Below are 22,628 nucleotides of genomic sequence, written 5' to 3' on the forward strand. Positions count from 1 at the left end.
AGCCAGGCCTGTCCTGGGACTATAAAGATGTACTTGGAACTCTATTAGGGATTGACTGCAGGCCTGAATTAGCCTGTCGCTGACTGTGGCTCTGCTCAGATAGTTTAAGCTCACCTGTGTTTGCTGATGATTAATGAGGCGGCTGCGAGGTGCCTGAGGTTGTAAATGCAAACTTATAGAGTGCCAAGCTCTTGATAGTGATGTCTGCGCCAATGTTATATGACTTTAAACTACATAGCAACATTTTTCAAGCGGCTAAATGAAGGTTGAGTTCATCGTTTGTTGTATTGTGTGAGCACCTTCTTGGATGTGTGAAAACATAAAGCAGATTGAGTAAGAATAAATGCACTTTTAAGAGACACAAGGCTGAGAACTCATGAATGTTTCATGGAGTTTGATTGAAGTTATTGCTACTTTCAGATATCCAGACAATGATAGACCTGCATCCTATACTCAACCATAAAACTCAGCATCAGCCTCAATTACAGACTGAAGACATACCAGCATGTATCAGAGTTACTTGTTATTTCATTGTGGACCGAAGGGTTATCTTTCCGTAGAGTGCTCTCTGGTATTTTGTCTTCTTCCTTTTTCAATATAATAAGTCTCCTAGGTCCTATAGTGTATGTAGAAAGTGAAATATGTGCAAGTTCTCCCTTTTCCGCTTTAAGTTGGCATATTTATTGAGGGTGACAGAAAAAGAAATGAAGAGCATATCGAATAAAAATGACTTTTTGTATTTGGGCTCAACTAGATGAGACCTGAGCAAGTTGTAGTAAAACTCTGTAAACTGAAATTAAAATATGGGCATGTATTTAAAAAGAAAAAGACAGAAAAAAAGAGATTTTCCAAGTGTGAATTAAACTGCCCACTTATAGTTAGAGTTATTCTGTTCCCAAATCTGTCTGTCCAAATCCGAGCAGTGATGTCAGGACAGGAGACACCCTATGCGTCTTTATGGCTGTAGATTCACCAGGCTCAATGCTATTTCTGAGTGTTTTACAAGCAGGGGAGCCTCTAACGAAGACACCCTGGCCTTCTCCCCAGGCGGTGAGGGCAGTTTGTGGGGTGCTTGAGGCCCCTTTTTTTTACTGTTGGGATCAAAAGGTCTCGCCACTCATGCCTATGTCTCTTCTGCACCACCCAGCTGCAAATGCAAATTCCTGCAGCATGTAGGATTTCCTGTACATTTATTAGCCTGATATTTAACCTTCTGACTCCATGCCTGTCATAATTATACATGACATATCAAAGAGCTTTTGAAGCTGTACTACAGCAGCAGGACTCAGAGGATGTTCTGATTAGGGTCCTCGGGTTGTTCCTCACAGTCGACTTGAAAATAAAGGAGACTTTGCTTTTCAGGTTGTTGCTCCTAAACTTTGGAATATATATGCCTCTCACTAAAAACGAGAACTGTGAACTCTGGGGAGAGTTTTAAAAGCAGATGAAGATCTGTTTGTTTCGACATGCGTTTGTTTGAACAGTCTGACTGTTATCGCGTAATGATCTGTATTTAATGTCTTTTTTATTCATCTTTACTTGTGAGGCACTTTGTGACATCTGCTCTTAGACGTTGCTATATTAAATAAACTTTACTTACCTACTTACATAGAACACAATAACCTTTGTTTATAGTTCAACACAGCCTTGAATGTAATGCAATTTTAAATTGGTTGGAACCATCACATCCCCAGTGGTTGCGTCCTCATCTTTTCCTTTGTTCCAGTAAATTAGCACAGCATGACTGTGTTCCCATTTTGGTTTGACGCACGTTATGTTATGGTTTCATCAAACCCTCTGTTGTGGAGAGTGGAAAACAGAGAGACTACTATCTACAACATGACATGCTTCTATTTGTGGTTATACAAGTCCTTTAAGTCTTCTCGTTTTTTCCCCCAATGATAACAGAAACTGAAGTGTAATTGAAGGAGCGTTGCAAACTGAATAACCCTGCTAGTTTGTAACTATTGGTCACATCTTACATAAATTAAAAAAAGGTTCCCTTTGTGCCATCTGCTTATGGATATGGCAAAACCTAAAGGAAGTGTGTTTGCTGAATCACATTTTTAATACCTTTTGATTAAACAATTCAACCAAAACTTTAACATCAGTTGCACATTTGTCATATTTCAGTGTCGATATGGCATTTATGTAGGTTTTACTGATGAATATTTTCTACTCTATTCTTTGTCTTAGTGCTTTTAGACAGAACTTTATTCAAAAGCTTTAGACATAAAGGCTAATTTTCATGGTAAACACACTGTTCCAAAATACACATTATTATATCTGCATTTTAAAAGAGACAGCAAAAACGTTTGCTTGATGAAAAAAAGAAGACGCTGATGAAAACCTGTAAGCCTTACAGTTTTACTAATAATCAAATAGCCAAACTATGGGGCGCAGGGTTGAATGGAACAGATCTTTCTTTCTGGGTCTTGAGCACAATTCAGAAGTGATTTTAGGAAATGTGGGGATTTTTTGCTTTCATGTTCATGGGTGTTATCAGACAAACAAAGACAAGTTCCATTACTTTGTTGAAAACCGTGTTGTCTCTTTTACACTTTCATTTTGCTCCAAAAAATAAATAAATAAAATAACTTTAGTTGGACCCACAGTTTTAGATTTTCCTTTTACATGGTTTTACTTTTATCAGAGTGTTGTTAAGTTGGTGGCCCTAAAAAGACTGAAGTGAGATGAAATGGTTGTAATTTAACACAGAGAAGATCATCCCTTAAATCTTTGTCCCTGATGTTTTGAATAAATAAATTGTTGCTCTCCCACTTGGTTCTGATTATCTCTCTTACTGCAGCTTCATGCCCATCACCTCAACATGTAGAGGAACCCAAAACTTATCGGACCTGCAGTACTGAGTCACAAGTTTTATGGTTTAAAGATTGGGTTCTGATGAGGGGTTCACAAAGCTAAAATATCAGTTTTAATAGATCTAAAAGTCTGTAAAAGCCACAAAACATTCATTCCTTTAATTTTTTTGCATTCAAGGTTCTGAAAATCAATACCAGTAAACGTTATGATCCCAGTCATATCCTGTGTAATCCAAGGGGAAATTTCTCTCATATTTGGAATTTAACAGGATGTATAGTCAGTGGTTGAGTCAGTTTATTAATAAGAAAGTCCCACGTGATCTTGATGGCAGTGTGGCCTTCACAGATACAGATGTGTTTGAAGTGCTGACTGAAGTAAAAGCAGCTTCGTCTGCCCCCGCTCATTAAAACCACTTCATGATCCTCAGCATCCCAGCATGTGGGAGGCAGATGCCGGTCCTGCCATAATCTCATTTCATCTAGAGATAAACCTTATTTTAAGTCTGTAATTAATTTAAGTCTTATTTTAGTTTTTCTTTGTCTTTTGGATGTTTGTAAGATCTCTGTTATGCCATTTCCAGATGCATCATGATATGAGGTCACTTCAACTATAAATTCTTTGTCATTGGGGAGATGTTGCCTCGATATTTTTCACCTGGAAGCCAAACTATACTAATTACATTTCCAGGTGAGCTGCTGTGTCACAGCTGATTAAATCATAATAACTTTTTCGGCTTTTTGCCAAAGAACATTAATATCCCTTTATGCAAATGGTGCAGAAATCCCTAATGTGTTCAACAAACAGCCCCCCTTTAACCCCACACTCATAAATATGTTTTAAAATACGGTGCTACATCTATCCTGGGAAATATCTTGACAGTAGGAGTATCATCACATGCCTTAATCCCATAGGGTCATCACGAGGAGTTCCTCTAGTGGTCCACAAGAAAAAAAACCATGTTGACATGATGAGATGATAACCCACAATGATATATCCTTTTTTGAAATACATGTCTTAAAGGTAAAGTACAAAACATCCATGGTTCAAAGTTCTGTTGTTTTCTTTTTGCGGTAAACATCAAACCTCCAGGACACAGGTCAGGTTTTGGTTTGGATGAGAACCTCAGCCAGTGTGGGGTTCATGTGGATTCAGTCTTAGTGGAGGGCTCAACCACTGCACAGGCTCCAGACTAAGAAAACATCCTTTCATCCATTTAAAAAAAAAAAAAAGACTTTCTATTCTTAATCTTCTCCTGTATTTCATTGGAGACTCTGAACAGGCAGCTTGTTTACGGCGATCCAGCTGTTCTGTGTTGTTTCTGGTTCGGACCAGAAACTTTGTTTTTTTTTGCCCCCAACTACGCCCAAAAGCTGCTTTTATACAAACAGACAAGTCCAGGTTATGTTGATGTTGTAACCCTTTATGTTTGGTGCAGATTTGGTATCTATCGACTTTAACTTAACTTCTTGTGAGGAAAGAGTCAAGCCGGGCTTGTTGCTCTGTTTAATGGGAACAGCCAGTTACTAACTTTGCACTCAAGCTGTGTCGTTGATCTTTGATGTTTAAAGCATTCTGGTTTAAGTTTGATGTCTGAATGTTTTTATCAACTTTAGTGTCAGAATACTCTGCTTGTATGCAGGAAAGCTGAGAGAAAAGAAACAAGCATATTGAGCTGGCTGTAATGCCTGTTATGGCGAGTGAAAGGGGAAAATAATCAATGTCCAAAAGGTTTTAAATTAGGGAAAACATGCAGCGAATTTAAAAATGATGCACTAGATAATACATACATAAATTCAAAATGAGTGCAACAAGGGGAACACAGTGCAAATGAAAATATCTGCATTAAATGTAAGTGCACTTAAAAACACATACTCAGAAAAGAACGGAACAAGCAAAACATTGCAAAGAAGCCTTCAAAGGAAGTGCTACAGGCCTGTAGGGCACTCTGTAGTGAAACATTTCATCATTGAAAAGAAAGAGTAAAGGATACAAGGAAGTGAATTTCATTGTAATATCACAGATGGATAGACGTCACCCGAGAACAGTGTATCTGGGTATCTACAGTCGACTGTGCAGAATTCAAAGTTTATCGAAAATTTACAAATCTCAATTGAGTAATAGTTTCCAATTTATGGTTCTGCTAAAGTACCCACTGCTAGGTATAGCTTAAGTCCAACAGCCAAACATTTCATAGCCCCTGTAGCCTATATCCTGTGTTTGTAGCTGCTGTTTGTACTGTAGGACATTAAGTAAGAAAGCTAAAGCTAGGTCATAATTCACTGAGCTACGGACCTCAGTGAGCCGGAGAGCTAGCAGTTTGATTGTCTGTATTGCTTAGCTCTGAGTGCAGGGGGCGTGATAGCAATAAAGCTAAGTTAACATCTAGCACTGGCTCTATAGCCATGCCAGGGCTAGTCTAGAAGAAAGCCCGTCAAGCTCTCTCATCTCTGTGTCAGAGTCCAGGTCTGACTCCCATTCAATCTCTTAGATGCCGTAATTAGTGTGTAACTCTTGAAATTTGAGCAGATGAGATCCTCTTTTTAAGGCTGTATATAAAATAAATAAAGAAAATATATCATTCAAAGAACCACATCTTGAATCGTAAACAAGGTGATGAGACAGTAGAGAGCTGTGAGGTCTGATACTTCACCTGGTTGAGACACAAAGACAACCCTGTCTGATAAAATATTACACACTTTTGAACCTCGGTTAAACCAACAGAGTTCATATACGGTACACACACACACACACACACACACACACACACACACACACACACACACACACACACACACACACACACACACACACACACACACACACAGAGTCAGACTCTCTTCTCCTCTAAGACATTCCAGTTTTATGTTGAGCCTTATTTTCCACCACATCTCAAACTTAATTTAGTGAAAAGTCTGCATGTTGTATTTACCACTGCTGTGAACTTAGCCATGATATCATTCTGAGCATTAGCTTTAATTCAGAGTAGCATTGAGAGAAAGAGTCTGAAGCCATGAACCTCCTCATGGATGAAAGCACTATTATTGCAAAGCAGTTGTAACATTATGCCAGAGTTGTCTGGAAGAGATGTAGTGCCTGTGAAACTGTAGATCGTAACAGCAAGAAAGAATAAGAAATTATACAAATGTCTGATATTTGCCAAGGCTTCCCACAACTCTCTGATTTAAGTTTTGATAGTTATTGTCTCATTCTTTATCTTATATTGAAGAGAGACGTCTGTGTACACATGCAAGTGGAACAACAGACTAGGAAAAAATCATACTAATACTCTTGACAGACAGATCAATATCTGGCCTGAAGCATGATATTCCATGTTTTGTTTGTGGCTTTTTCAGAATCTGTTCTCAATAAGCAACAGTCAGTTGATCACTTTAGAAGTTGCTTAAATCCATAAAATAATAATTTGTACTGTAAGATATGGTGCTCATATTTTAGTGGAAAACACACAAAGATTTGTCACAACCTCTGGAGTTAATCACAATCCAGAGAAGTTTAGTCAATCAATCAATCAATCAATCAGTTTCTACGCTTCACTGTCCCTCAGCTCATTGTTTGGTTTTACATTCTGCGTTAATTATGGCTGTTATCAACCGAGTTTCCAGTGACAGGCAGTTCATTTAGCAAAAAGAAATGCCCAAACTCATTGGCTATCTTCTGATGAGATCATGATGATACAGCTTCTAGGAGCTAGTTGGGGTTTCAGTTTTAGCCACTGGTATTGCTGGGCAAAGACTTCAATCTTGATCCTTTACTGTTTATTCGTAGCAGTTTGAGAAGACTTTAACTGTTTATCCAGATCAATAAAAGATGACTGCTGTTAGGTTTTATGATTGCATTATGACCATTGTGCCAGCCTCCTCTGCTCTCCACATGGACAGTATTTCCTGCATACAACCAATGCTCACTTAAACACTAGTCGACAGTACTTCCCAGACTACAAATGGAAACCAGACCTTTTCCAACACCAAACATTTTGTCCCTTCTCGACATAATTATTCTTCCAAATGCATTTAATAGAGCCTGCTATCAGGTGAACAAAGTTCAGCAGCAGAGGAGTCTGATAGTTGTGGATGTGGAGAGGGTGATGACAACATGAACACTTAATGTCTTCAAGATGTGTTTATAGCTTGTTCCCTGTGACCAAGTGCCCAAACCAAGTACTCCACAAATGTTTTAATAATGCTTCAACATGTAATAATGATTTTTGAAGATCTGGGATTTCTGCCATGAACTGTGAAAGAAAAGTAAGTTAAATCTTCTACTTAGTTACAGATACACTGCACAGTAACATATATGAGATTACAGATGATAACTTATTTAATCATTCAATTTCTAACTCTTAGTCTTCATCTCATAATTATGACATTTAATGGAATTTTTAAGACACTTAAACACATCAATCTGACTCTCTTTAACTTTGTATTTTGCAGTGTAATTATTTTTTCATTTTGTACTTGAATGCTTAATTTAATTGAGTTAGTTAGACTTTGAATTTCATCATTATCACTTTTTGGTGTTAAGACTCATCATCAGATATCACTGAAAGAGTCCTCCATCTGTTTAAGTACCACAGTTTACCATATTTTCTTACAACCTTCTCTGTAAATAACTCTTTTGTAGACGTGCAGTGGCCGTGCCACAAGCCTTGTGAAAGAGGAAATGGAAGACTTAGGAGGTTAAGTAAAATAGGTTGACGCTAAATCCTTCTATTTTTACGGTCCCTGAATTCACATAACCCCAGATATGAGTTAAAATGACTTGCTTTCTTTTCACTGCAGGATCTAGCACGTGCGTTTTGTGTGTCAACATTTCAATTATTGCTAAAAATCAAAATGCTGAATTCTGTGTACTGGCATTTCTTTGGCAAGTCTTTGCATTAATTTAATATTTGTATTTAACAATTAAACTGCCATCATGACCATAGGCGTTGACATGACTGAATTATGGCCTCTCAAGGTGTCTTATTCAAAGGTTCTTGTTGTTTCTGTGTAAGAAGAATGCGTCTCTGGTCACTTTATCTATATTTGAGTTTGTTCGAAAAGTTTGCAATACGGTGACTTGAACCCAGCTGCTATGGCTAACTTTAGATGATGGTTTTTTTTTTTTAGTGTTCGCAGGTTGACTGGGAATCGATTTCAATGTCCTGACACTAGTAACCATTTCCAGATGGAGCCACTCTTTCAAAATCCTGCCATAATTCCACTGAAAACAGCGTGATTTCCCGCACCAGATAGCACAAACCACCCACAGAGAGAAGTGGGAAAAAGTCACATTAATGAGTTTAACATTTCAGGGCCGACTCCTCTTTTATGCACCCCAATCAGATTTGTGTTTTAAACCTGTTGGTGATAATTTTGGGAGGGTTTTTGTGTCCTCACGCCAGCGACACCTCAGTTTGAAGAGTTCACAGTGAAGGTCACGTTTGTCAGAGTGAGCCTGGAGGGCAGATGTGACACTTAGGGGTATTATTCACAGGCAGAGTATGACGTTATGTGCAGCATGCTACTGCAAGGCAGAACGTTTCTCAGTTTTGTGATTTGAATTGTGCAACTATCCAAATCACTTACTAATACTAACAATTTGAAATGTCAAAATGTATTTCTTTAAGACAATCTGTTTTTCCCCTTCTTGTGTGTGCACATGATCTTGCATCTCATGTCCATATCTAGAAGATTTGTAGTGGTTTTGTGTCCTTGACACAGCTTAGATGCATTTTATTTCCCCTCCTCTCCAAGTATTAATGCATCTGTATCTTCAGGTTGGGTTATGAGTTTGGATTTTTGTTTGGTTTAAATGCCGGTTTTTCAAAGAATATATATGAATAAAAATGATATTGCAAAAAAAAGCTGCCTATGTTGTAGGTCTTAGCTTCTGGGTTGTAGGTCTGTGAAGAATGAAGACCTTTTGTGTTTTTATATCCACGGTCAGATGTTATTAGTTTCAAAATTGAGAAAAGAGACAATACACTTCTTGCTTACTCTCCACTTTCTCATTGAAATGTGGTTCTTCAAACATTTTCCCATGCCAAATGGCCACAGATAACCTCTCATCATGTCAGCATCTGTTTTACGAGAGGAACATTTTTCCCTTTTTCAGGCAAAGGCTGTCACGCTGTATAATGGTGTTGTTTTAGTTTGAAGGGGTTTACGGTGAAAATGGAGACGTGGAAGAGATATTCATTGGTCGTCAAGTCATTAATTCTCCTCTTTCGACTGAATTTTAATTTGTTTTCCACGATGGACTTTTTTCAGCTTGTCAGAATATCCCTTTATGAGTTTTAGCATGCGTTATTGCTGTGGTGTATATTGACAGTTGGATTCACTATTTGCTGGTCTGTAAAGGAAGCTCTTGAAACTGAGTCTTGAATGTTATTGGGGTTATGTTTGGGGATTTTTACCCTGACTTAATCCACCTTAATGCTGCCCTACAACACTCCCTGACTGCACAATCATTCTGTAGTTTTTTTCCCCCAGCGTCTTATAGCTTGCTGCTCTTTGCGCTCATCACTTATTTCCTGTGTGGAAGCAGCCACTTCATATTTGTTTTGGCTCAGAATTGAATGAGCTGCTACGGGTGGGAGAGCGCCAGACTCTACTCTTGAGTTTTCCCCAAGTTTTTTTCCCCCCTCCTTCCCTTTTAAGCAATACTTCCATCTATTCCACTTTTTATCCCTCGAAACTGCAGGTCTGCTGCAGGTAAAGGGAACCCATGGAGATGACTGTTTTACCTTCCTGCGACTGTGTTTATGTCATGTATCTTTAGAGAAAGGTTTGGCACCTCTGGGCCATGTGTACAGCTAAAAGCCTGTCCATGCTTTATCTTTGTGGGAAATATGTTTGCATCACCAGGTCAGAGGAATATGTCAGATTCAGAAAGGGAATCCACATGGAAGCCAAGCAGGAGGCGAGACATACGAGCATACATAATCCCCCCTCCCCCCATGATGTGCACTCTGTTGGTTTACTAGTTGGCGGCTGTGGTCTGGTCGGGACTTGCCCTGGAACTCCCGTCATCACAACCCTGTATGTATGTGTGGTACCTCAGTGGGACCAGTTTTGGCTGCTCAACCACCTGTTTGCACAGTGAGTTGCTTTTACTGCTGGATTGAGTGCCTTTATGGACTGCTGATTTTAACTGTTCTATTTTTACTGTGCCCGGGTTTCCTGTAATTCATTTCCACCAGTGCAGCACAAAAAAAAAAACTCACAGCCTTGAGTGATATAGGAAGGATATTGTGGAATCAGTTTAAAGATTGTCACACTAAAATGACATCTTCTGAAATGAAAAATGTTACGCTTATAAGTTATTCTATTATTGTAGTTCATGATCTGGGTTTATGAAGTTCTTTTTACAGGTGTTTTCTCTTCATTTTACAGAGTCTAGGCTGCGATGAGTATCTCGGATCAGGAAAGGTGATGGACAAGTGTGGCGTGTGTGGAGGCGACAACTCAACCTGCAGGCTGGTCTCTGGACTGTTTAAACACAGTTTAACCAAGATCGGCTACCACAAGATAGTAGAGATCCCAGAGGGAGCCACCAAGATCAACGTCACAGAAATGGTGAAGAGCAGGAACTACTTAGGTGGGAGAAAAAAACACTTTCATGTTCAGACTGTGCTCAACTCTGCCAGTTCTGTTTTCAGATAAGCTTGTAGATTCACAACAGAGAAAGTCGAGCTGGTTGAAGCTTTCTTTTTCTATCTTTGTTTCTGTTTCAAATCTGTTGGAACGATTCAAGACAAATTAATTTACCACAAGAACAAAATTAAGTGTGACTATGATTGAAAACATTGTTTTTATTTTGTTAGTGAACTCAAGATTGTGAAACTCTGCTCATCCAACAAAAAGTGATTTCGCAGCATCTGTATGAAATCATCAAATACAAACGCTCTTTGGCATCAGTTAGTTTAAGAAGACAGGCCTTTATTTTAAACGTTGGTTGTTAAATGGTTTGAACAGAAAGCAGGGCTTCAAAATGGAAACAATCTCCGTTTGTTTTTCTGCTAAAGATATAGTTTGACTTAAGGCTTTGCAGTGTTTGCTGGATAATGTGTGTCCTGTCACAGCTAATTTAGCTTTCTCTTGGCAAACTGAGAGTTCCTGTTTTTATCCAACTTCATAGTGTCATCACTGGCAGTCCACTGCAGATCTCTGCCTTCATACTGCTCATAACACATGTAGAGGAAAAAGAAGCTCTTCCTGTAATCTAAAGTCTGATAAGTCTGACATCAGTGAATAGAAGGTTCATGAAAGATAAGTATCAAAATGATTAGATGATTAATAGGTTTGTCTTTTAGCACTTGGACTTATGACAATTCTCCTACCTCTGTGTTGCAGCAGCTGCTTTATCTATAAAGGCAGATCGACCCGGGCGTTGTGTCACTTTTTCAGGGTCTCTCCAGCGGCTAGCATATATTACCACCCAGCAGTGAGCTGCAGCCTTTCACTGGAGCTTCTGAGTGTAACGCATTGCCCAGATAATTGGCGTCTTAATAGAGCTGCAACAGTGGGACACACACAGCGGTGGATTATTTTCAGAAGCTGCTGCTGGAATGTCAGACATTGTTTAATGAGCGCCATGCCCCAGCTCAATGATAGGTTTGGAAGACGAGGGGATCTGCCCTGATTTTCCCCACTGTCTCCCCCCTCAAGGGAAAGTGCATAAACATACGTTCATTAGAGGATCTTACCCCTAAAGCCTTTGCCTGTCTTTTTAATTAAGGTGAGGAATTTCAGCACTGTGTGGAAACTGAACAACACGAAGGATGGATTCAGAACCTTGTAGATACAAAGTACTTGGTTTTCAAGTATGTCCTGCTTTCTTTCATGAACCGACCATTTACACAGACAAGTGCACTGGGCTATGTGAAGGCATACTTATCTGCGCTTAAACATATCAGTACTTTTTGTACAAGAACAATTATTTTGACGATGGAAGTAAACCAAGCATAGACTTACTCCCCTCACGTACAAGAATGTCAAACAGCCTAAATAGTTAAATGAACACAAAACAATTGTTTCAGTTCATTGGAAAGGTAATAAATTCCAAGCAGCATTTAAAAGTGTGTAAAATGCAAAGCAAAATATGAAACAAAAACATGAATCCAGCAGGAGCCACCTTCTGTATCTTCATCACATCCTGGATTTTCTCTCAATAGCCCTCTGTTCTACGCTGTGCATGACTAATGTTCTTTAGTAGTCCAAACGCTCTTTTACAACCCTGTCTAATGTTACACTTCTAATGCTTTTCTAATGGCCTCTTGTACTTAATCCATGAAATCAGTGGAAACCTTCTTGAGGATGTGTTACAGCATTTGCATGAAAGATTTCAGCAAAGATTTCAGCACCAAGAGATCCTGCGCTTTGTGATTTACTTTTTAGTGTGGAGAAACTGTACTCAGCTGTCATTATGCATAATTGATATCACATCAAGCAATATCTGAATGGAAGAGGTTTGGTAGTTAGGTTTTTTTGAGCCCAAAGTGAGAGATGTTTGTATGGTTGTTTTTTCTGTATGCTCCAGCACTCCGGAGTCGATCAGGCCGATCCATCATTAATGGAAATTGGGCGATAGACCGACCAGGGATGTATGAGGGAGGGGGGACCATGTTCACCTACCGACGGCCCAATGAAATCCGGAGCACAGCTGGGGAGTCCTTTTTAGCTGAGGGTCCCACTAATGAGGACCTGGATGTTTATGTAAGTACCGAATCAATTCGGACCACCAGATGCTAACAGCAGTCTCTCTCCTTCTCTTTTATTCATGCTTTGTAGAGTTTGTTCAAGTCAGGTTGAGTTAAAGACTGTACATAGGAAATGCATGTAGCCTCTGTGACTGACCTCCATTAGTTCTACTTTCAGGTTTGTGCCATCTGTTGTTTGTCATTTGTTGTTTAGAAGTGGCCATATCAGGACGACAGGGGAAATAAACCTAATATTTTTTTAAAGGATGCCATTCAGTATAAGCCAGTTTTTTAATCCCAGGCAGCCAGTTTCAAGGTCTATCTTTCTGTCTTATTGATTTCTACACCTAATAATGCCATGATCATAAAGTAAAAAGGGCGTAGCTGTTTTTTGATGACAGTGATTTCAGACTTTAAACATTGAACATTGAACATTGAACATTTTTTTCTTTCTGCCCCAGATGATCTTCCAGCAGCCAAACCCAGGTGTTCACTATGAATACATTCTCCCCTCTGAGACACCAGTCAGCCCTCAGCAGCCAAATCACAGACATGAAGGTAACATTACCCACTTTACTTCCCCTTTAAATCATTTCTTACAACAGGTTAACCTTATTATTAATACCCTTTATAGATGTAAGATTGATCAAGAAACTACTGTCACTGGCAGATATACAGTTGTACAACCAACCGGGCACCTTTTCATCCCTGCTGATCTAATATTATCTCTCACCTGATGTTTGTAGTGTCTAATCTCAACTCTCCATGTTTTAGTGAATACTGTAAATGGACAAGTTGAATACGACCATCACCCCAACACTCGCCAGGAAAATGTAACTCCTGCAGGTGGAGGGAGGGTTCCTCCTAGTCTTCCTGACAACCACGTTCCCGTCGTACAGCCTCCCAGACGTGTGAGAGAGTACAACTGGAAACTCTCTGGAACAACAGAGTGCAGCGCCTCATGTGGAAAAGGTCATTCAGTCTCTTTATATTTATCAACTACTAGTTGCAGATTAGCTGAAGTAAAGCACACATACGTTCAACCCAAAATGCCTGTTATGTAAGAACCTATGTGTTTGGATTAATCTTACATTCATAAAACATGAACATAAGATCCTGTGAGGACTAAGAAGCTGGTCCTGAAATGAATACTAAATATGACCTACAAAAACAAACAAGATGATATATATTCATTTCATATTATATTCATACCTGTAACATCTGTCATATTGTGCATGTTTTCTCCCCACATCACTGATAGCAGAAAGCAAAATCAGATATTAAGTCAGAAATACTGTCAGTACACAGGACGTGATCAGGGAAGAGAGTATGTACTTCTTTGTCCACAGGGGGCGCCAAGTAGTCACAAACTAAAAGTTTATTACAGTAGCTTAAAATGTGCTTTGTATGCTTCTCAGGGTTCAGATACTCCATCTTTCACTGTGTCTCCCGGGTAAACCACGTCCAGGTATCAGACGCTCTGTGTGACAGCAGCAGCCGACCCACTCCTCAGGAAGAGGCCTGCAACCTGCAGCCCTGCCCTGCCTTGTGAGAAACATCACTCTTCTGATCGCACACAAGTGCACGCTTCTGAATGCTGCTGCATTATAAACATCAATCTTTCTTAATGATTGTACACTTAAAACGGGCTTGACGATTATAGTTAAAGCTTCAACACTTCAATTCTTCATATGAGATCTGGAAATGTATTATATTTGCTGTAAATGCAGCTCTGTCTCTTAATAATCAGACATGCGAGTTGCTACTTGGAGCTAGTGAAGAATGGTGTATCATTTACACAGAAAGACTATTGGTGTCAAAAATGTCATCTGCCCTCACAGACTCAGAAATCAACCACAGAGCTGGGAGCTTGTCTGTGATTGGCCGAGAGAGCCAGTTTGAACCCAAAATGTTGATGCACCTTTTAGATTGACTCCTTAAACTTTGAGTTTCTACGGTGTATGTAACAGTCGTCTGATGTTCATGGGTTAGGAATAACAGATCTGTGAACACAACCTTTTGCAGTAATTTTGTCATTTACAAATGCTTGTACAAACAAATCCCTCCCTAATACTTGAATTAATGTACAATAGGCCTACACTGCCAAGGATACCTTTCTAACACCGAGCATTCTTCCTCTGAGCAGCTGGGATATTGGAGAGTGGTCAGAGTGCAGTAAAACCTGCGGCCTGGGTATGCAGCACCGGCAGGTCCTTTGTCGGCAGATTTACGCCAACCGCACTCTCAATGTCCACACAAGCCGCTGTCAACACTTAGAGCGTCCTGAAATCACCAGTACATGCCAGCTGAAGATCTGCAGTGAGTGGCAGATTCGCTCCGATTGGACCGCAGTAAGTGACAGCTGTCAGCCACAATGTGACTGCACTGATATCTCTGCCCTTCAGTTAATATAGTTTAAGGTCACATATTAAACTCCTTTCAACACATTTTTGATAAGTCTCAGAGCTCTTCAAAAAATGTCAGTAAAGTTTCTTGCAAATAATCCACTCTGATCTTGTAATAGATGCCTATTAACCTCTCTATTCCAGCCCAGCTCTGAACAGGCTTTTTCTGTTGTGTGCGAGCTGTGTTAGACCACGCTCCTCTGTCATAGCTTGGGCTTCCTTGTATCATGCCCATTTGTTTACAGTGAGATGACAGACTCAGAGGGCAGAACAAACACTAAGCTGTGGGAGTTTCACCAAACAATAGATAGATGAGGTTTATCAGATTGTTCTGCAATTGCAATTGTTATTCCAGATGCCATTATCATAATTTCTTCCGTCATTGTTTTCTTGTCTTATTCTTGTATCAATGTTTTTAAAGGAATAATTCTTGGATAAGACCTACTGTGATACTGCAATGAGCTTGATATTTTAAAAAATAATAATGAAGGAAAAAACAATGTGAAAGAGGTCACTTGTAGTGAGAATCCTTGAGAATATGATTATAATATTGTTCTGCAGCTCCCTCCTTACAGTCTCTTTCAGCACATCTTTCATACAGCTAGGTGCAGCTTTACATTTCTGCTTCACTTTAATTATTCTCATCGTGCAGCTCTGGAGAGTTTTGATTAATTTATCGTCTATTCTTTAAAATATATTACGAAAATATTAAAGGGGATGTCATGACAAATCTACTTTTACAGTGTTTTTGAATATATATTTGGGTTACTTGAGTGTCTGATAGGTTTTATAACACAGAGAAACATGCTAGTGTCAAATGTTCTCAGTTTGTGACATGACAAATTGGATTCTGGTAAAAAAAAAGAAAAAAGGAACTACCTCCCCCCCATCTCCACCCATGGATTCCACCCAAAGCCTTGCAAAGCACAGCAAAATTTTGGCGCAGGTATGCCTTTTGTATTTTCACGACATCATTGTGATGTCGACCAGAAAAATTCAGGAGTTGGCTCGTTGCATTTAAAGAGACACACACCCAAACGGAGCGTTCTGAGAGAGCTGGTTTCTACAAGGTCACAAACCTCCTCTGGTGTTTGATTCATGTTATATTTTCACCAAAGCACAGCACAGATGATTCATTTAGACCACAGAGGACTGTTTGATGAAAAACGGGGTATAATATGTCCTCTTTAAATATCTGGTACCAGAATAAGCATTCAGACTCTGAGTAGAAGCATTGGCACAGTAGGCGTGCATATTATAGGTCCTCTATGAGCTCTGCAGGGTGTAAAGAAAACAAAAAGAAATTCAAAACTTCACACCTAAAAAAAGAAGCTTACCTTGGAAAAACAGTAAAAAAAAAAAATCCACTTTTTTGAACAGATACATTGGTGCACTTGATAAATAAACCAGTGTATTTGAAAACATAATCAATCATTCTGGCTTCCCTGCTGTGAGGACTTTGACTGTACTAACCATGCGTCCTGTGTCTCTGTAGTGCTCTGTGCCATGTGGGCTGGGTCAGAGATCACGGGAGGTTCGCTGTGTCAGCAACGTGGGCGACTTTGTTCCTGATGATGAGTGCAACATGAATCTGAGGCCCAACGATGTAGAGAACTGTGACATGGGAGCCTGTGCCAAGAGCTGGTTCTACACTGAGTGGGGCAACAGGGTAGGTGTTGTAGTTAAATGGATGCATAGAGATGGCCATTCATGTCTAATAACAGTGGCTTTCATTGTACAAATCTGTCTTTAAGCACTCAGATAATTTTAAGATCTGTACAATGGAATGTAAGAGCTGAAGTAACAGCAAGGATCTGATCTTTTTTTGTCTCTATCACAAGTAACGAATGTTAAACTCTGAGCCATATTGAATTATCTCTGGCTCACTACATCGTAAATGTACAACGTCTGATCAGATTATGTGATTAGGACTCAATTTCCAAAACACTCAGTGTCCTTCTATGCCTATTATCACAACCAAATTATTATTATCACCACCTAAAACATAATCATTCATCTAAAAAATATAGTTTCCCTATGAAGCAAAGTTTTTCTATGTGGAATTTGTCCAAGAGTTGGAAAATCACTTGCCTCTATTAAAGTAAATGTATAAAGTTCTTATGCATTAACAATGTTGTTAACTACTCCAGTAAATAAAATGTATCTTTGATAGGATTTGACAACTGGACATATTTCTTGGCTGTTAAAACCTATATAAGCTTTTGACTATCAGCAAGAGAGCAAAGGATAGCAAGATTCATAAGTTACTTTAGGTTTTTCATCAAATATGATCCTTTATTAGTATGAATGTAAAGACAAGACAAATGTTGGTTTTTTTTGCAAGTTCATGAAGTTAAATAGTAATGTTTTTACTCCATAGTGTTCCACTGAATGTGGGATGGGAGTACGAACCAGAGGAGTCCTCTGCCTTACCAACCACATCAGCAGTCTTCCTCTGGAGGGATGCGGTAATGAGCGACCCGCCGACTCTCAGGTCTGCAACAACGGCCTCTGCGAGAACCGCATCGAGTGGTTCACAGGCCCATGGAGCCAGGTATGAGTTTACTGAAGGTCAGGAAGGGCTTACTGTATGAGGGGGTTGTCTGGAGTAGCTAATTACATGGGATTTAAGTTGATTTTACAGTGACATGCATTTCTTTTGTCTCGGTTTTATGTAATTGAATCCATATGTTGTCCTGTTGTGAGCAGTGCTCTGCAGAGTGCGGTGCAGGCAGCCAGCAGAGGTCAGTGGTGTGCTTAATGAAATCAGACGAAGGAGTCACAGTCATGCCACCATATGAGTGCTCATCTTTGGATCGGCCTCTCAGCCAGCAAAGCTGCAACCTGAAGGCCTGTGGAGCGAGGTGGTTCCACACCGACTGGAGCTCTGTAAGCTCTTTTTTCATTTCACTGTTTAAATGCATCCAAGCAAGATGTCTAGTCCCTTCTAATCTTACTGGCTGGGTAATGGCCAGCAGGCCGGGTTAAGGAACTCCTGTGGAAGAATTACCTTAAAATCCTCAAAACAAACATTTTAGTCACTGTAGTCTTACACTACAGGCTTGACATACGCTGCATTATTTAAAATGTTGATCCTCTAGACATTGAAAGTAAATGTTAGCAAAGTCACTGAAGTGCCACCAGTACTGTAGATCAGCTATTGGCGGACTTTAATTGATCTACTGCTCTCACTGACCCCTGTCCTTCTAGTGTTCAAAAACATGTGAGAGAGGTTTCCGTGTCCGGGAGGTGCGCTGCATGTCTGATGACATGCTCTCCAGTGAGGGCTGTGAGGAGAAGCTGAAACCAGCAGAGAAAGAGGACTGCAACCCAGAGCCCTGCATCCCTCAAATAGGTCAGTTATATCGTTCTATTTCAATATAATTATCACATCACGTATTACTGTATTATTAGGCTTAGCTAACATGCCTCTTTGGTGTTTAGGGCCAAGCAATCACTTCTGTTTTGTCCAAGCCTTAGAGATAGGGTGAGGTGCTTACACATTCGAGGGGAGCCAGTTCAGGTGGTATCTGATTAGGATGCATCCTTGACGCCTCCCTTTGGAATTCTTCTGTGCATGCTCAACTGGGAGGAGTTTGTTGGAGGGATTATATATCCAGTCGAGACTTGGAACTCTTTAGAAAATCCCAGGAGGAGTAGGAAAATGTTGCTGGGGAGAGGGAAGTCTGGGCCTTCAGATTAGCAGAAGAAAATGGATGAATGGAATCAGTCCGAGCAGTGAACCTTGTGGAACTCCACGACTAACTTTGGTATTTCTAGCCGACTTATCAATGGACATGTACAAATGGAGGATATAGGATTTTGACCAGTTGAATCCATCACCTTCAATGCCAGTTCAGTGTGCAGTCTAAATGCTATGGTGGACTCTAAATCCTGACTGACCATCCTCAGTTCAATTTTCGGATTAGGTGATACAATCCCTTGTAACCTGCATGTTGACCTAAGATGATTTGAGCGAGGATAATCATGCCTGCTGAGGGTTTCCAGGGGGTACTTGAGGCAGGGGATAAAAGGAGGTAACACCATCACTGGGGTCATCAGGTGCACTCCTTCATAGGTGTTTGTTTGAAATAAAGACAAAAAAAGTTTTCCAAAGGGTCTTTGCAATAAAGGAAGGATAACATGTAGGTCTATAGCTATGCACAAATCATTAGTAGTCTTTTTAATCGAGCTCATCAAGTGTTACTGCTGAGCTCCATTACTGTAGGACTCATTACCTATGGCTCAAGTGGCCCAGACAAATCTTAGGTTTGTATTCTGTCATGAGGAGTAAAGAAGAAATGTTCTTCTCTATCTCTGATTTTTAAAAAAGAAATGTATGCTTACTTACTTAAAGCAAGGCATTGGATTTTAAAAGCATTTTGGGGCTATAAATGTTTAAAACTGTATGATTTGCTCTTTCTTCATAATATAAGAACAATATTTTGTTTCCCTTTCAGATGAGAATTGCAGAGACAAATACTTTAACTGCAACGTGGTGGTTCAGGCTCGCCTCTGTGTGTATGATTACTACAAGATGACATGCTGCGCCTCGTGTTCTCGGGTGGCCCACAGACAGTCCATCAAGCGGGTCCGCAGCTAGCACTCTCTACCCAAAGCCCAACATTGGGTAGGACTCAAAAACCGCTGCAGGCACTCTTCCTCCCTCGGTCTGCCCGGGGAGAGGATTGACAGGACCTTGGCATAAATGGGCGCCAAGAACCGAAGCTGAAGAAGGAACAATTCTATTGATTCGTTTGGAAACAGCTAAAGGGAAAAAGGAATATCTAAGAATAGTTGAGGCAAGGAATCCACTCACTGCATAAACAGAGAGCTGGTTTGGTGAGAGATATTAGAAGCAAACCACAAAAACTTGATTTTAACCAACATTTAAAATTAAGGATCCAACTTGTTTTGAAACAGGGGAATTTTCCGCCTTCTTGTGCTGATAACAGCTCTGGATGTTTTACAGGAGATGAAGAGAAGAGCACCTGAAAACGTTTTAGGAAGACTTTATATAAGAAAGTATATGATCTAATATGTTTTTTTTTTACTCTATGACGCTCAGATTTCATTTGGTGTTTCATTTATTATCAACTATTTAACATCCACTTTGTTGACCAAAGATATGTAACGTTTCCAAGCTGAAGACAATGGCAAAACAGACTCTTTTTTTTCCTTCTTGAGAAGCAAATATTGTGCGTCAAACCTTAGAAGGTGCTAAAGGTACATCCATAACACAGTATGGAACCACAAGCAGTATCTTTAAATGTCTCAACTCTTTGTGCCACAGATGAGGTTTCTCTGATCATCTTAACCAGTAAAACCTGTTTGTTTTTTAAAATCATGGATAACCATGAGGTTTAAATGCAGCCTATGTAACATGGATGTACATATGTATGTATGACAGAGTGAATGATAAAGATCTTTTTTAAGGGTTCTCAAACAGTCCTTCCAGTAACTGGAGAGAAAATAGCCCTCTTTATTTATTTATGTGGCTCCCCAGGGGAGGACGCTGGTTTATCGGCCACCAGTGGCCCCTGTCTGTCTGGCTGTGGGGATAAAAAGCCCTCGCCATGTCTCCACTAATCACAGCCTCTGAACTGACTCTAGGCATTCCACACCTGGATGGTAGAAGCAGATGGTGAAAAACTCATATTTAATAAAAATGAAATAAAAATTTTATTTTCTGTGGGAGATGATCATTCCACAATTCTTGATAAATCACCAATCATAACTACATGGAATTATTCAAATTGTTAATATCTGATTGTATAGATGAATCATGACAGTATTTTTGATTATTTATCTGGTGCAGTTTATTTGAGGTTTACATTTATAGTAAGTTTGAAACTGTCCATTGTCACAATGTACCCCCCTCTTTCATTTTCGTACAAAACCTACACACTGTACCTCTTGATTGTTCAACTGTTTTTGTATAACATGTTATCAGTTCCCTCCACGCACAATAAACTTACCTCTGATCTGTAAGTACCACAGTGCGTCAGTTTTTAAGTTCACAATGACTCAAGTATGCATTTAACTTTTGAAGAAAAAATAACAAATTGCTTTAGAATAACAGAATTCTTCATAATTTAACAATTGACTTATAGGAAAAGAAACGTGTTGTTTAAGTGATCAACATTTGACAGTCATGGAGTCTAGTTGATATTTCTTTAAAACAAATTGAAATAAATCACATACATAAATCACATGTTATAATGAAAAACAAACTTGACACAAATGAGTCAGCTTGAAGTACGTTACTCAAGTCCTCCTCAAAGGTCATATTACAACAACAGATCAATCTATTAACTACTTTATTATGAAGATCATCAGGAAAATGCCTCATTTTATCAAACATCTGCTCAAGCGATTTAAATGCAGTGGATCTATGATGTTCTATTACGTTTTCTAAGGTAGTCCTTTATACTAAAGATACAGTATATCCATTGAATTATTTTTTGCTTTGGACAACAATTTTATTTATTTTAATAATTAATCTGTCTTTATGGCTTGTTGTGTGAATGCATCTTAATGGGGAAAAAAGAAAAAAAAATAGTTCCTCGTAAATTAAATGTAGACGTTCAAAGTTAGACAGGTACAGATCACACAACCCAAATGTCTCACTTATTTTAACTGACTAAATTATACCATGATTTAAAACACATTCAATGACCAGCTATAACTATTTGATTGGTTGTTGTGAAAGTCTTATACCGTGTACATTTCACCTTAAAATCACGTTTAGTCACTTGAAGAAGCCTAATTATCATGCTTAAGTTCTTCACAGGGAGCCCAAGGTGACTGATGTCCTTTGTTGTGCTGTGTGTGAATCAAATGTGAAGGGAACACTTTTTTTTCTCTGAACATCAAGAAGCCACGATACTTCAGGCAGTAGACATCAGATGGCCTGACGTCAACCTCCCAGGTCTCCTGGATGTCTTTACTGAGCAGTTTATTTTTGACATCTGGGAACCCTTAACCATCTTTCCCTACAGCTGACTTTGGTAGTATTCTCTTTTAAGATTGAACATGGCTTCAGAGATGATTTCTTTGTTGTAACTGTAGTTTAAACTGTGAGCTGTCTCTCTCATCGGCACATAGCACTTTTTCTATTGAATGAAAGTGGCCTCTGGTGGACAAACCTTGCAAGTGTTTTTTGCATGCAGATAATCCTGAATCAATTATGTACATGTACATTCAGCTTCAGTCATGTGGAAATAACAAATGAGCTCTAAAGTGTCTCATTAAAGTCCTCCATCTAGAGAACAGTGATCGTCTTACAGATTGTTAAGTAATGGACAGGTTTCCGTGTTCATCAGGAGCTCGTGGCTGCACCTGTGATGTTGTCCCTCACCTGATGACAGTCAGCTGGGCATGGAGGCTGTAGAGGGAGGGAGATGTTTCATTGCTCAGTTGGTTGTGTCTCTAAAGAGTCAACAAACATCAGTTGGCTTTCTGTGCATTTGTTTTTGAATGAAGCTCTCAGTTATTTTGTTTTGAAAATCAAATTTTCTTTTTTTCCCCCCTTTCTGCCATATTTTTGACTCCTTATTCCCGCTCTCTTCTTTGACTCCCACTTTTCTTTTCTTTTGGACTCCAAATCTAAGTTGGTCTGTGATTTTGATGGAATTAGTATTGTGGTTTTAAAGAGCAATGTTCTTGCCCCTTCAGGAAACCCGAGGCCACTTACAGTA

The 22,628-nt window shown here is 39.4% G+C and overlaps 1 protein-coding gene across 1 annotated transcript in view; it reads left to right on the forward strand.

The window, feature by feature from the left end:
- thsd4 (thrombospondin type 1 domain containing 4) overlaps positions 1–20,610 on the forward strand; it is a 43,496-nt gene extending 22,886 nt beyond the window's left edge. Inside the window, exons 8-18 of the mRNA XM_079339587.1 lie at positions 10,218–10,422; positions 12,364–12,539; positions 12,985–13,081; positions 13,298–13,495; positions 13,942–14,071; positions 14,670–14,874; positions 16,424–16,597; positions 17,309–17,482; positions 17,638–17,817; positions 18,139–18,283; positions 19,389–20,610. Coding sequence (XP_079195713.1) covers positions 10,218–10,422; positions 12,364–12,539; positions 12,985–13,081; positions 13,298–13,495; positions 13,942–14,071; positions 14,670–14,874; positions 16,424–16,597; positions 17,309–17,482; positions 17,638–17,817; positions 18,139–18,283; positions 19,389–19,531 — 1,827 coding nt within the window. The 3' untranslated portion in view covers positions 19,532–20,610. The remainder of the gene's footprint in view (positions 1–10,217; positions 10,423–12,363; positions 12,540–12,984; positions 13,082–13,297; positions 13,496–13,941; positions 14,072–14,669; positions 14,875–16,423; positions 16,598–17,308; positions 17,483–17,637; positions 17,818–18,138; positions 18,284–19,388) is intronic.
- The last annotated feature ends 2,018 nt before the right edge of the window (positions 20,611–22,628 follow it).

The sequence above is a fragment of the Symphodus melops genome, assembly GCF_947650265.1.
Source record: "Symphodus melops genome assembly, chromosome: 3".
In the NCBI taxonomy this organism is placed as follows: Eukaryota; Metazoa; Chordata; class Actinopteri; order Labriformes; family Labridae; genus Symphodus; species Symphodus melops.